We start from the raw sequence: 13018 nt of genomic DNA on the forward strand, positions 1-13018 counted from the left end.
TTGCGTGGAGTTTCGAGAGAACCTCCTGAATCCAGATCTCTGCCCAGACATGAGGTATGGCGTTGTTGCTGACAGCGCTTTCCCTTGCTCCGGTCACACGACAGGTCGAATCCTAACACCACTGAAGGAGGGCGATTTGGGCCGGCTGATTCCTTCTGTGCGGGAATTTGCACAAATTTTGTCTGCAGCGATCACTTCAATTCGTCAAGCAGCAGAATGGGGAATGGGGTCAGTTGAGAAAGTTTATAAGAGGCTTCTGCTGCCTCTACCCCCCCCCCCCCGACAAGAGCAAGCGCTCATTGCATCTCGACAACCTGTTCAGGCGGTCTAACTTTCGCGTGCGATCACTAGAAGTAAGCCAGATACGAACAACATTTTTTACGGAATTGACGATAACCAGTAACTAGTTTTTTTAAACGAATACAACGCAGTTGATGTCAAAGCCCTCTTCACTTCTTTTGCATGGATGAGAACAAGAGCATCATCTCTTTGTGGCGGTTCTTGGCTTCCTCTCGGTCGAGCTCGAGTCGCAGTTCGTAGCGACGTCGGTTCTCTTCGTGCTCTCGCTGCCATTGCTCCGCCTTCAGCTTTTGGGCGGCACTTTCCACCCTGTAGCGCTCCTCGCGTTCAGTTTTAGCGGCGTCGGGCTCTCGCTGTCGCCGATTCTCTGCTGCCTCGTGTTCTTCACGGCGGACGCGGTCTCGTTCGTCTCGGCCACGCTTCTCCTCCGCCGCCTCTTTCCGGTCCGAGTCCTCCCGAAGCAGCAACATCATCTCCATTATGTCGCTGCGACCTGATTGCTGCATCTGCTCCACGTTGGTTAGGCTTTTTCGAGCTCGCTCAACTTACGAGCGGTTCGGACACGTTTCGTCGTGCGTATGTTTTTTCTGCTGACAGCGCTGTTGCCTCGCTCGCTGATCGCTTTGCGAACTGGGTGATGTTGTCTCGGAAGGCACGTAGATCCTGGCCGCCTAAGCGAGCGGACGAGGCCGACTTCTTCGGGTTTGCCTGCTTCTCTCTGGCGTCAGCTGCAGCTTTGGATGGATCACGCCGAAGGGGCTCTCGCGAAGGGCTTGTTACCGTCGAGCGGTGACCGACTATAGATCTCTTGGGTCTTCCTGTCGGGTTTTCGGGATGGTGCGCTGGTCGGCGTCGACGGTGTTCGAGTTAGATCAACCGTTGGACCTGCTGTGGTCGCAGAAGCACCTGGGGTCAAGGCGCCACAAACCCCGCTTGTAGATGCCTCGTCGTGTACGACCTGGTCGGACTTCTCTTCACTGTCGTCTTCTCCGGCAGACGACTCGTCGGAGAGATCCAACTCGGTGGCTAACGCCGCATCAATGGTGGAGCCGTCTCGACGGGTGATTATACCAGAAACGGAGGGCAGCAGGGTCATCTGTCCGTCATCAGGTTCTTGAGCGACAACCACAGGTCCGTGTTGAACATCGCCGTCTTGCAAATTGCCCTCTACCAGCAGTGAGTCTCCGTCAGCTTCCTCCTCGCTTGAGGACACATCGTCTCCATTCGATCCACGCTGGGACCTTCCTGCGTTCCCCATCTGCTTCACTGTACGATCAGCCTCGGCACGAACGGCCTCGGACACACGCTGCAGGAGCTCGGCGTCGTCAGCACCGTCGTCAAGACCATCATCCATAGTGTTCACGGATGTATGCTCCTCCATCTCTCGCTTCGCGGCTTTTGCCAATGCGATGTGAACTGGCATTTTGGCTTTGCCCGTTGGCTTGGCTGTCCCCGCCAGGTCCTCAAACTTGCGCTTGAGTGAGTCAGCATCTCGTTCAGGCCAGGTTTTTGGGCGTTGAAGTCGTACACCCGCTTGACCCGCTCCCAGTCGTTTCCACCGAGCGGCTTGAGCTGCTTCAGAATCAGACAAGCGAGATAATCTCATGGTGACTGTAATTCCTGTAGCCGGTTTGTCTGCCCTTCTGCAGGTACGACACAACCACACGCACACCATGTTAGCAGCAAGACCATAGCTACCGGCCACACAACGCGAGTCGACCGACCCTCCCCATCTTCTGCCTCGGCCGCAAAATCCAGAATGCACGTAGTCAAATCATTTGAAATTTGTATAGAACGATATCTGACCGTCTGTCTTACAAAGTCTAAGTAATATGCACCGCTGGTCTCAATACAAATTTCAAGTAATTTGCACCGAAATGCTGGCCGTTCGCAACAACGAGCACGAGCTCCTCCTCACAGGTGTTGCAGGTGGTGGATCTGGCAGTCCCACCATCCACAGCGACAGATAAACCAAAGCTGGTCGCCGTAGGAAACGGTGACTTCCTCACCCGGAAGAATATCGCGGCGAGACACCGCCACAACCGTGAGATTGCCCCCGACTTGCACCTCTTCAAAGCGGCAGTTAGGATTGCAGTGGTGATTGAGGAAGCGCATCTTTCCCCCACACCACAAGGCATCCAACACAACGCTTCTCCCATCAGTAGCTGGAGTCTCGAGCAGCATTCGATAGCTGTTGTCCATCTGGCCTCGACTCGGTGCCTCATTAAGCCCCATAAAGTATCCAAAATATTGGCCGATGATCTGTCCGCGAGGAATGAAGCCCAGCGTCGTGATTCCATATTCTTCGAGTCACCGACTCCACCTAAGGAGTAGATTGGGATTCTCTTGCAGGGCGTTGCCACACTCACCCTTGAACGCACAATTGAACTTCGTACAAAACCGGTTGTTGAGCGCGTTGCTGCAGGTTAGCGCGCAGCATCGTTGGGGGCATTTGCAGCGTGATACTTCTGGAATCGTCTTGAACGTCTATTTCTCCGTATTTGAATGCTTTTGGATTGGGTCCACGTACATCGGCCAAGCCGCAGGCAACCAGTCGACAACAAGTGTTTTGTTTTTCCCCGAAGGCTGAGCCTGGGAGCTGTTGGAGGAACCTGGTGAGCCAGGTAACGACTGGGTCAGCGTTTCCTGTGAGCTTCTCTCATCATCACGGGAAGCACGCGGCGTAGTTGCTCCAGATAGATGGGTCTCCACAGACAGACGTCGGGTGCAGTGGGATGGGTACCCGGACTGCGTCGACCACGACGCAACCGTGGCGGCATACGAGCTGTCGTCCTCGCTTCTCTCTCCGTCGTTGTCTCCAGCATGAATAGGTCCCCGAGCAGGCCCCTCCTCCATCTGCGCACACGAAGGCACCGAGACGCGTGTGTCCGGATGTATTCCAACGGCTCCGGCTGCCGGTGAGGGATCCGACTGCGATGGGGAGGGCGTGAAAGACTTGTCAGCACGCGGCGATTTCGACTGCTTCTTGGAGCTAGCAGCGCAAGGTGATAGGCTGGCCTCACTGCTTGTTCTCTTGTTGGGCGCGGACGGGATCATTGAGCTATCAAAAAGAAACAGATAGCTCGGTCCACAACAAATCAATAGCTACTGACAAACCTCGAGATGTCTTCATCTCGGCTATTTCGAAAGTGAGCGCCAGGCTGAAAGCGCGCGGATTTTCGCGCCTCCAGAAGATCGCAAATTTCAAACTAGTTGTTAAATCGGGTGGTTGAAGTTGCCACATCAGGACCGCATTAAACTAAAACTAAAACTAAAAGGGGGAATTGTTTAATCTACTAAAACAGATAGTCGATCAAACAATTCGGTTTAATGAGGTCGTTTAATGCGACTTTTAATGCCGAGGTTAGGGTTGCATAAAACTGTTTTAGGAGGGTTATGGAAGGCGCCCATTATGCAAACAAAGTTTAAAGACATGAAAACTACAATTGAGTACTTCTACCCAGACTTGTCACCACGAGCTCAAAACCCTGCTGAAACTTTTAAGCTAAGTCCACCTAATCATTAGCGACTGTGCAGCTGTATTCACAGCGCTTGGAGCGACATGGCGCTGTCAACCACAGTTTCGGGCTTAAAAATGTGATTTCATTTTAAGAGGCGGTGGTGTTTCTGAAGAGCACGTTGAGATTGAAGACGCTCGGGAAATCATAGTTGAAGCAACTCGCGCGGCTTAATAGATCAAGTGGTAGGCGAGTTTAGTCTAGACGACGGCTTTGACGACATGTTTCGTGCCTTAGCCACTTCAAACAGCATACCGTAAAAATCGGCCCAGTGCGACGCCGATTTTTGGTCAAAGTCAAGTCAATATATAAGATTTTTCAATGGCACCGTCCTGCACAGATGGGAGATCTTCTTTTAGAGCGCGTTCGCTACGAAGCTGGAGATGGCACGGTGCTTCATTTTCCTTGCTTCTTGATTGGACAAAATAACAAGTGGAGATATTAGTGCTTTTTGTCTCCACCTCTGAGAGGTGGAGACGGTTGGAGGGCAGCTGGAGATGCTAGTCAGGAGTGAAGAAGCGGGATTAATTTTGGCTGCTACATGCTCCGCTGTCGCTCAAGTCGCAGCACTTTTGGCCGAAGAATGCGAAGGCACCCCACAAAGCGCAAAGAAGCGAGTTCTCACTGTTACCGTTCTTCACTTCAAACCAATGTTACAGTCCGCTATCTACCAGACTTCACACATTATATTATAGCAAGGAGGCTCCTTCAGAGGCCTCTCGGTAGGATTTCCAGTCTCCTCACGAGAGACACAAGACGCATGCGCTGGACTGGAGGTAGAGATGCACCACTCTCCTGCACAGTCTCCATCTCCAACTGCCTAGCGAACACGCTCTTAGATCTGTGTCCTGAGGAGGTACCACCCATAAGTTTGGGGACGTCGTACTGGACCCGACTTTTACGGTACAGTAATCTCTTGATGCTTGCTGTCAACAAGATGATGAGGACGAACTCATTTTCGGCTCTCGAGAAAGTGGATGATCTGACGAGGCTCGGACGAATTTCGGCTGCAGCAGACGACCACTTGGCATCGGTGTTCGAGTTTGCAGACGACGCTAAATGAGTCCTCGTGATCTGGCTACCCACCTGAAAGCTTTCCCAGAAGCGGACGATGACATTATAAAACTGGCGGTTCAAATAAATGTACACCAAACACTTGGCAAAATAGACTAGCCTTAAGAGAAACCATTGCGGACAGTTTCTAAGATGTGAACATTGGTTTGCTCGTAGAGCAAAACGCAAAACTTATTGGTGCTCATAACGAGTAACACTGGGTTTGTTCGAGCACCTTTGCGACGCCATAGCCCGAATACATGATCAAAGTCATAGCTCGTTGTTCACGGTAAAATGCGTTGGTTTGCGAGCTGATTAGATGTTGGATCGCAGTTCGATAACTTGCTACCTCCTTGTTGAAGAAAAAGGCACTTTATAGCTCTTTTTTAGAAAAGATACATAGCGCTATCAGAGAACATTCACTCTGAAGCAGTCACTCTTGTCAATACGATATTCAGTCAATCACTGCTATCGGAGAATGACCAACGTCGTATCGGAGATTCACCATCACTCCTTAGTAGCGAGTCCTCCAACCAACTTTCAACCAAACTCCATCTCATCTCAACTGACTTTTTCATGCCAGAAAACGTTTACAGAACACAACTCAAACGATGAAATTTCCATGTCCAAGCTCAAGTCGACCCAAAGAAAAGATTTTCACAAGGAAGCGGGATGTTGCACAAAATAACCTCTTCAACCACGACCCACCGCGCAGCGGGAGTGTTTCGTAGATAACTATTTTCGTGAAAGCAGCACACTGCTGGAATACACGAGAATACCACAACGTACTACAGGGGCACTTTATCCATGCGAGGCTCACATTTTAGTTGTATTCAAAAACTACGCTTTAGACAACGAATTGGATCGTCCTACGGAAAAGCTTGCTCATAGTAGGCGCGTAGTCGGTGTTGCTTAATTAAGCCAAGCCCCTAGATTGCAGCTTTGGGATGTAATGATTGTAATACCAGGAACGGTAAAGCTTTCGGAGTTCCGGGTACTCATCCGGGATCGGGATTTTGACCGGGTTGTAGTTTTTCTTCACGCTGTTGAAAAACCTCTTCACGCCGCTTCCTTTCACATTTGTATAACTCAAAACGCCTGCTTCCCGCTCAAGAGCCTTCAGACTCTTGGCATCGAAGAGTCCCCTCTCCTCATCTTCGTCTTTGTCCTTGTCTTTGTCGTCTTCGTCTTCGTCTTCGTCACTGCGAAGCTCGTTATTGTGATAGCGCAAGAATCTTTTCCGCCACCAATGTCCTGGGCCGTACCAATCGTAACAACCGCATCTGGCGATGCCATCGTCGAGATATCGGACTTGCGGGCGGAGTCCTCGGCTGAAGCCTTGCCGCTTGTGAATAGAGTGGCTGTTGCAGCAGCAATTAGGAGGGCATAAGAGAGACGCATGGCAAACAGTTGTTGCTTGGTTCGAAGCGAAGACTGCTACGTTCTCGGCAAATTGGGGAATGAGAACGAGGGTGTGTTGGTGGTCTTCGTGCGGATTTACACGAACAGCAAATACCGAATACCATTTGTTATGACCTTCTATTATTAATATATGTTATGGCATACACCACCCATTCAGCCAATCAGCGGTCGAACGGGAAAGATCTCTGTCTCAGTGACACAGTCTATGCATCCTTTGTTATCACATACTAGTACAGCACTTTGAACTGTATTTTCTGCAGCTCATTTTGCCAACGAGTGGCTCCCGTACAACAACGAAGACCAAAAGGACGACCTCGTCTACCAAGAGGCCATGGTCGAAAGGTGAAGGCGAACACTGTGTTGTCCTATGCCTCCTTCTACACACTAGAGTTCAATAGTCATTTTATTATGGCGGAGAAATCGCACATGTGCAGTCGGCGGCGGATACAGATGGAATAGCAAGAGTGATCAGTACAAACATCAGTCGTTAAATTATGCAACTTTTTTTTAAATCGTAATTTATCTCTGGGCCCAGTGTGGTTGGTTCGAATCGTGCGACTACTCCCGTTGTCACTTCGAGGTTTCTGTGACACACTAGCTTCCTTGAAGCAAGCACGTCTTGCGTGTCACCGACATGTTTCATATGCAAACTACACGATGATTGGACATAATAGAAGTTCAATGTTTACTTTTGATTATTCACTTAGAGATAATTGGTAGATAAAAAAACAACTGGGATTTGAAAATGCTAGCCTTTTGGATAAGCACTCAAGAAGAAGATGATGATGATACCGGTAAGTGGCCTTTTACAGTATTTGAGCAAATGTACTGACTGACCTTTTAGAATAACACTGAAGATGAGACACCGGATATACCGAATTCCCATGTCAAGCCATACACCTCATTTTCAAACAATCAGAAGTTCATAGTAGCAAAGCGTGCCAAAAGTCGTGTGCATCCTATGCCATCGCATACTGTACAGCAGTCACGCACAGCCAGTTAGATTACGATGTGTTGATACCACTCCGTTTCAGAATACTTGTCACCCCTCAACTTGTCGCCAAATATACTTGGTTTAACTATGGTCAGTTGTGTTTACGCTAGCTACTGTTCGTATAACCGAGACTGTATGGTCAGAGCAGGGGATGCATAAAGGAAGTCTTCCCTCCCGGCGAAGCCTCGCTTTTGCCATGTGAGCAACGTGGTCGAGGCAGAACGTCACTCTGGCCTGCATGTTGTCGGCAGTGAGCAGTGGGCGGGTCACGCTTGTGCACGAGCGCAACTTGCCCTCCTTGAGACGACGGAACAGCGTCGTAGTCGGCACGCCCGAAGCCGTTGCCGCCGAGCGAAGCGTTGTTCGTTCATGGGGGCTGACGTTCCGGAGTCGTTCAAGGGCAGCAGCCAAGTCACGCGGCTTCCTGCCACATCGGTGCTTTAAAGACGGCGCCTCGTACACCCCAAAAAGCTCTGCATCCGCCTTGGCGCGCTTCCACAGCCTCGCAATCGTCCTCTTGTGAACGCCAAAGATGCTGGCCACTTCATGCACCGCTTTTCGACGCGGTTTGCCTCCGTTTGAACGCACGAGGACAGAGCTGATTGCCTGTCGACGCTCCATCACTGTAAGGTCTCTCCTGATTCGTTTGACATTCATAGCTGAGATTTGAGGTACGAGAGGAAGGCTGGGCGACATCTGTGGACAATTCGGGTGCAAAAGCTCCTTTGAGGCCATCACGCTGTCAATTTTGAGAGCTCTGTGAAGGTCTACCCACCATTCAAACCGTCAGTTCTATTAAGACCAATCGTAGTCGTTTTAGGCAAATATTGACGAATCACGAAGCACTTCAGCAAAAGAGGACAAGTATTCTGAAACGGAGTGGTATTAGACAGAACGATGTAGGTACAAGTGAGGTTTTATATTCAATACAATATTTTTTAGCCAATTGCCAGCCAGCCGCCGACAGCCAGCCACCAACGACCCACAGCCTCAAGTTCGAAGTGGACGATGCACTGCGAATGCGTACGTGAGACCTTTTAGATGGCAGCACTGGCCTTGATGAATGCGGGGAATCAAAGAGACACTGGAACCACTTGTGAGCTGAATTCCGTGCCTGAACCCAATACCAAAGCTCCCACTCGTTATCACTACGTCGTAATCTGTATTTCATTCTACCACTCAATGGCTTTAGAGAAAAAGAGGCACCCAAAAGGTGAGAGCATCTATCTGGTGGCGCAACAAAACAGTACAAGACCAATTTGCATCCTGCAAGAGAAAAATTGCGTGTCGACCATTATGCAAACAAAGTTTAAAGACATGAAAACTACAATTGAGTACTTCTACCCAGACTTGTCACCACGAGCTCAAAACCCTGCTGAAACTTTTAAGCTAAGTCCACCTAATCATTAGCGACTGTGCAGCTGTATTCACAGCGCTTGGAGCGACATGGCGCTGTCAACCACAGTTTCGGGCTTAAAAATGTGATTTCATTTTAAGAGGCGGTGGTGTTTCTGAAGAGCACGTTGAGATTGAAGACGCTCGGGAAATCATAGTTGAAGCAACTCGCGCGGCTTAATAGATCAAGTGGTAGGCGAGTTTAGTCTAGACGACGGCTTTGACGACATGTTTCGTGCCTTAGCCACTTCAAACAGCATACCGTAAAAATCGGCCCAGTGCGACGCCGATTTTTGGTCAAAGTCAAGTCAATATATAAGATTTTTCAATGGCACCGTCCTGCACAGATGGGAGATCTTCTTTTAGAGCGCGTTCGCTACGAAGCTGGAGATGGCACGGTGCTTCATTTTCCTTGCTTCTTGATTGGACAAAATAACAAGTGGAGATATTAGTGCTTTTTGTCTCCACCTCTGAGAGGTGGAGACGGTTGGAGGGCAGCTGGAGATGCTAGTCAGGAGTGAAGAAGCGGGATTAATTTTGGCTGCTGCATGCTCCGCTGTCGCTCAAGTCGCAGCACTTTTGGCCGAAGAATGCGAAGGCACCCCACAAAGCGCAAAGAAGCGAGTTCTCACTGTTACCGTTCTTCACTTCAAACCAATGTTACAGTCCGCTATCTACCAGACTTCACACATTATATTATAGCAAGGAGGCTCCTTCAGAGGCCTCTCGGTAGGATTTCCAGTCTCCTCACGAGAGACACAAGACGCATGCGCTGGACTGGAGGTAGAGATGCACCACTCTCCTGCACAGTCTCCATCTCCAACTGCCTAGCGAACACGCTCTTAGATCTGTGTCCTGAGGAGGTACCACCCATAAGTTTGGGGACGTCGTACTGGACCCGACTTTTACGGTACAGTAATCTCTTGATGCTTGCTGTCAACAAGATGATGAGGACGAACTCATTTTCGGCTCTCGAGAAAGTGGATGATCTGACGAGGCTCGGACGAATTTCGGCTGCAGCAGACGACCACTTGGCATCGGTGTTCGAGTTTGCAGACGACGCTAAATGAGTCCTCGTGATCTGGCCACCCACCTGAAAGCTTTCCCAGAAGCGGACGATGACATTATAAAACTGGCGGTTCAAATAAATGTACACCAAACACTTGGCAAAATAGACTAGCCTTAAGAGAAACCATTGCGGACAGTTTCTAAGATGTGAACATTGGTTTGCTCGTAGAGCAAAACGCAAAACTTATTGGTGCTCATAACGAGTAACACTGGGTTTGTTCGAGCACCTTTGCGACGCCATAGCCCGAATACATGATCAAAGTCATAGCTCGTTGTTCACGGTAAAATGCGTTGGTTTGCGAGCTGATTAGATGTTGGATCGCAGTTCGATAACTTGCTACCTCCTTGTTGAAGAAAAAGGCACTTTATAGCTCTTTTTTAGAAAAGATACATAGCGCTATCAGAGAACATTCACTCTGAAGCAGTCACTCTTGTCAATACGATATTCAGTCAATCACTGCTATCGGAGAATGACCAACGTCGTATCGGAGATTCACCATCACTCCTTAGTAGCGAGTCCTCCAACCAACTTTCAACCAAACTCCATCTCATCTCAACTGACTTTTTCATGCCAGAAAACGTTTACAGAACACAACTCAAACGATGAAATTTCCATGTCCAAGCTCAAGTCGACCCAAAGAAAAGATTTTCACAAGGAAGCGGGATGTTGCACAAAATAACCTCTTCAACCACGACCCACCGCGCAGCGGGAGTGTTTCGTAGATAACTATTTTCGTGAAAGCAGCACACTGCTGGAATACACGAGAATACCACAACGTACTACAGGGGCACTTTATCCATGCGAGGCTCACATTTTAGTTGTATTCAAAAACTACGCTTTAGACAACGAATTGGATCGTCCTACGGAAAAGCTTGCCCATAGTAGGCGCGTAGTCGGTGTTGCTTAATTAAGCCAAGCCCCTAGATTGCAGCTTTGGGATGTAATGATTGTAATACCAGGAACGGTAAAGCTTTCGGAGTTCCGGGTACTCATCCGGGATCGGGATTTTGACCGGGTTGTAGTTTTTCTTCACGCTGTTGAAAAACCTCTTCACGCCGCTTCCTTTCACATTTGTATAACTCAAAACGCCTGCTTCCCGCTCAAGAGCCTTCAGACTCTTGGCATCGAAGAGTCCCCTCTCCTCATCTTCGTCTTTGTCCTTGTCTTTGTCGTCTTCGTCTTCGTCTTCGTCACTGCGAAGCTCGTTATTGTGATAGCGCAAGAATCTTTTCCGCCACCAATGTCCTGGGCCGTACCAATCGTAACAACCGCATCTGGCGATGCCATCGTCGAGATATCGGACTTGCGGGCGGAGTCCTCGGCTGAAGCCTTGCCGCTTGTGAATAGAGTGGCTGTTGCAGCAGCAATTAGGAGGGCATAAGAGAGACGCATGGCAAACAGTTGTTGCTTGGTTCGAAGCGAAGACTGCTACGTTCTCGGCAAATTGGGGAATGAGAACGAGGGTGTGTTGGTGGTCTTCGTGCGGATTTACACGAACAGCAAATACCGAATACCATTTGTTATGACCTTCTATTATTAATATATGTTATGGCATACACCACCCATTCAGCCAATCAGCGGTCGAACGGGAAAGATCTCTGTCTCAGTGACACAGTCTATGCATCCTTTGTTATCACATACTAGTACAGCACTTTGAACTGTATTTTCTGCAGCTCATTTTGCCAACGAGTGGCTCCCGTACAACAACGAAGACCAAAAGGACGACCTCGTCTACCAAGAGGCCATGGTCGAAAGGTGAAGGCGAACACTGTGTTGTCCTATGCCTCCTTCTACACACTAGAGTTCAATAGTCATTTTATTATGGCGGAGAAATCGCACATGTGCAGTCGGCGGCGGATACAGATGGAATAGCAAGAGTGATCAGTACAAACATCAGTCGTTAAATTATGCAACTTTTTTTTAAATCGTAATTTATCTCTGGGCCCAGTGTGGTTGGTTCGAATCGTGCGACTACTCCCGTTGTCACTTCGAGGTTTCTGTGACACACTAGCTTCCTTGAAGCAAGCACGTCTTGCGTGTCACCGACATGTTTCATATGCAAACTACACGATGATTGGACATAATAGAAGTTCAATGTTTACTTTTGATTATTCACTTAGAGATAATTGGTAGATAAAAAAACAACTGGGATTTGAAAATGCTAGCCTTTTGGATAAGCACTCAAGAAGAAGATGATGATGATACCGGTAAGTGGCCTTTTACAGTATTTGAGCAAATGTACTGACTGACCTTTTAGAATAACACTGAAGATGAGACACCGGATATACCGAATTCCCATGTCAAGCCATACACCTCATTTTCAAACAAGCAGAAGTTCATAGTAGCAAAGCGTGCCAAAAGTCGTGTGCATCCTATGCCATCGCATACTGTACAGCAGTCACGCACAGCCAGTTAGATTACGATGTGTTGATACCACTCCGTTTCAGAATACTTGTCACCCCTCAATTTGTCGCCAAATATACTTGGTTTAACTATGGTCAGTTGTGTTTACGCTAGCTACTGTTCGTATAACCGAGACTGTATGGTCAGAGCAGGGGATGCATAAAGGAAGTCTTCCCTCCCGGCGAAGCCTCGCTTTTGCCATGTGAGCAACGTGGTCGAGGCAGAACGTCACTCTGGCCTGCATGTTGTCGGCAGTGAGCAGTGGGCGGGTCACGCTTGTGCACGAGCGCAACTTGCCCTCCTTGAGCCGACGGAACAGCGTCGTAGTCGGCACGCCCGAAGCCGTTGCCGCCGAGCGAAGCGTTGTTCGTTCATGGGGGCTGACGTTCCGGAGTCGTTCAAGGGCAGCAGCCAAGTCACGCGGCTTCCTGCCACATCGGTGCTTTAAAGACGGCGCCTCGTACACCCCAAAAAGCTCTGCATCCGCCTTGGCGCGCTTCCACAGCCTCGCAATCGTCCTCTTGTGAACGCCAAAGATGCTGGCCACTTCATGCACCGCTTTTCGACGCGGTTTGCCTCCGTTTGAACGCACGAGGACAGAGCTGATTGCCTGTCGACGCTCCATCACTGTAAGGTCTCTCCTGATTCGTTTGACATTCATAGCTGAGATTTGAGGTACGAGAGGAAGGCTGGGCGACATCTGTGGACAATTCGGGTGCAAAAGCTCCTTTGAGGCCATCACGCTGTCAATTTTGAGAGCTCTGTGAAGGTCTACCCACCATTCAAACCGTCAGTTCTATTAAGACCAATCGTAGTCGTTTTAGGCAAATATTGACGAATCACGAAGCACTTCAGCAAAAGAGG

The 13018-nt window shown here is 49.2% G+C and overlaps 2 protein-coding genes across 2 annotated transcripts; both read right to left on the reverse strand.

Annotated features, from left to right (window-relative positions):
- Positions 1–449: 449 nt before the first annotated feature.
- On the reverse strand, positions 450–779 carry IUM83_02197 (uncharacterized protein; the record flags this gene model as incomplete). Its single annotated transcript, XM_067926098.1, has 1 exon — positions 450–779. One exon carries the CDS (start codon positions 777–779, stop codon positions 450–452), a length of 330 nt encoding a protein of 109 aa, XP_067800706.1.
- A 266-nt stretch (positions 780–1045) lies between these two features.
- IUM83_02198 (uncharacterized protein) lies at positions 1046–1681 on the reverse strand (the record flags this gene model as incomplete). Its single annotated transcript, XM_067926099.1, has 1 exon — positions 1046–1681. One exon carries the CDS (start codon positions 1679–1681, stop codon positions 1046–1048), a length of 636 nt encoding a protein of 211 aa, XP_067800703.1.
- Positions 1682–13018: the final 11337 nt, after the last annotated feature.

The sequence above is a fragment of the Phytophthora cinnamomi genome, assembly GCF_018691715.1.
Source record: "Phytophthora cinnamomi strain GKB4 chromosome Unknown Contig0, whole genome shotgun sequence".
NCBI lineage: Eukaryota > Oomycota > Peronosporomycetes > Peronosporales > Peronosporaceae > Phytophthora > Phytophthora cinnamomi.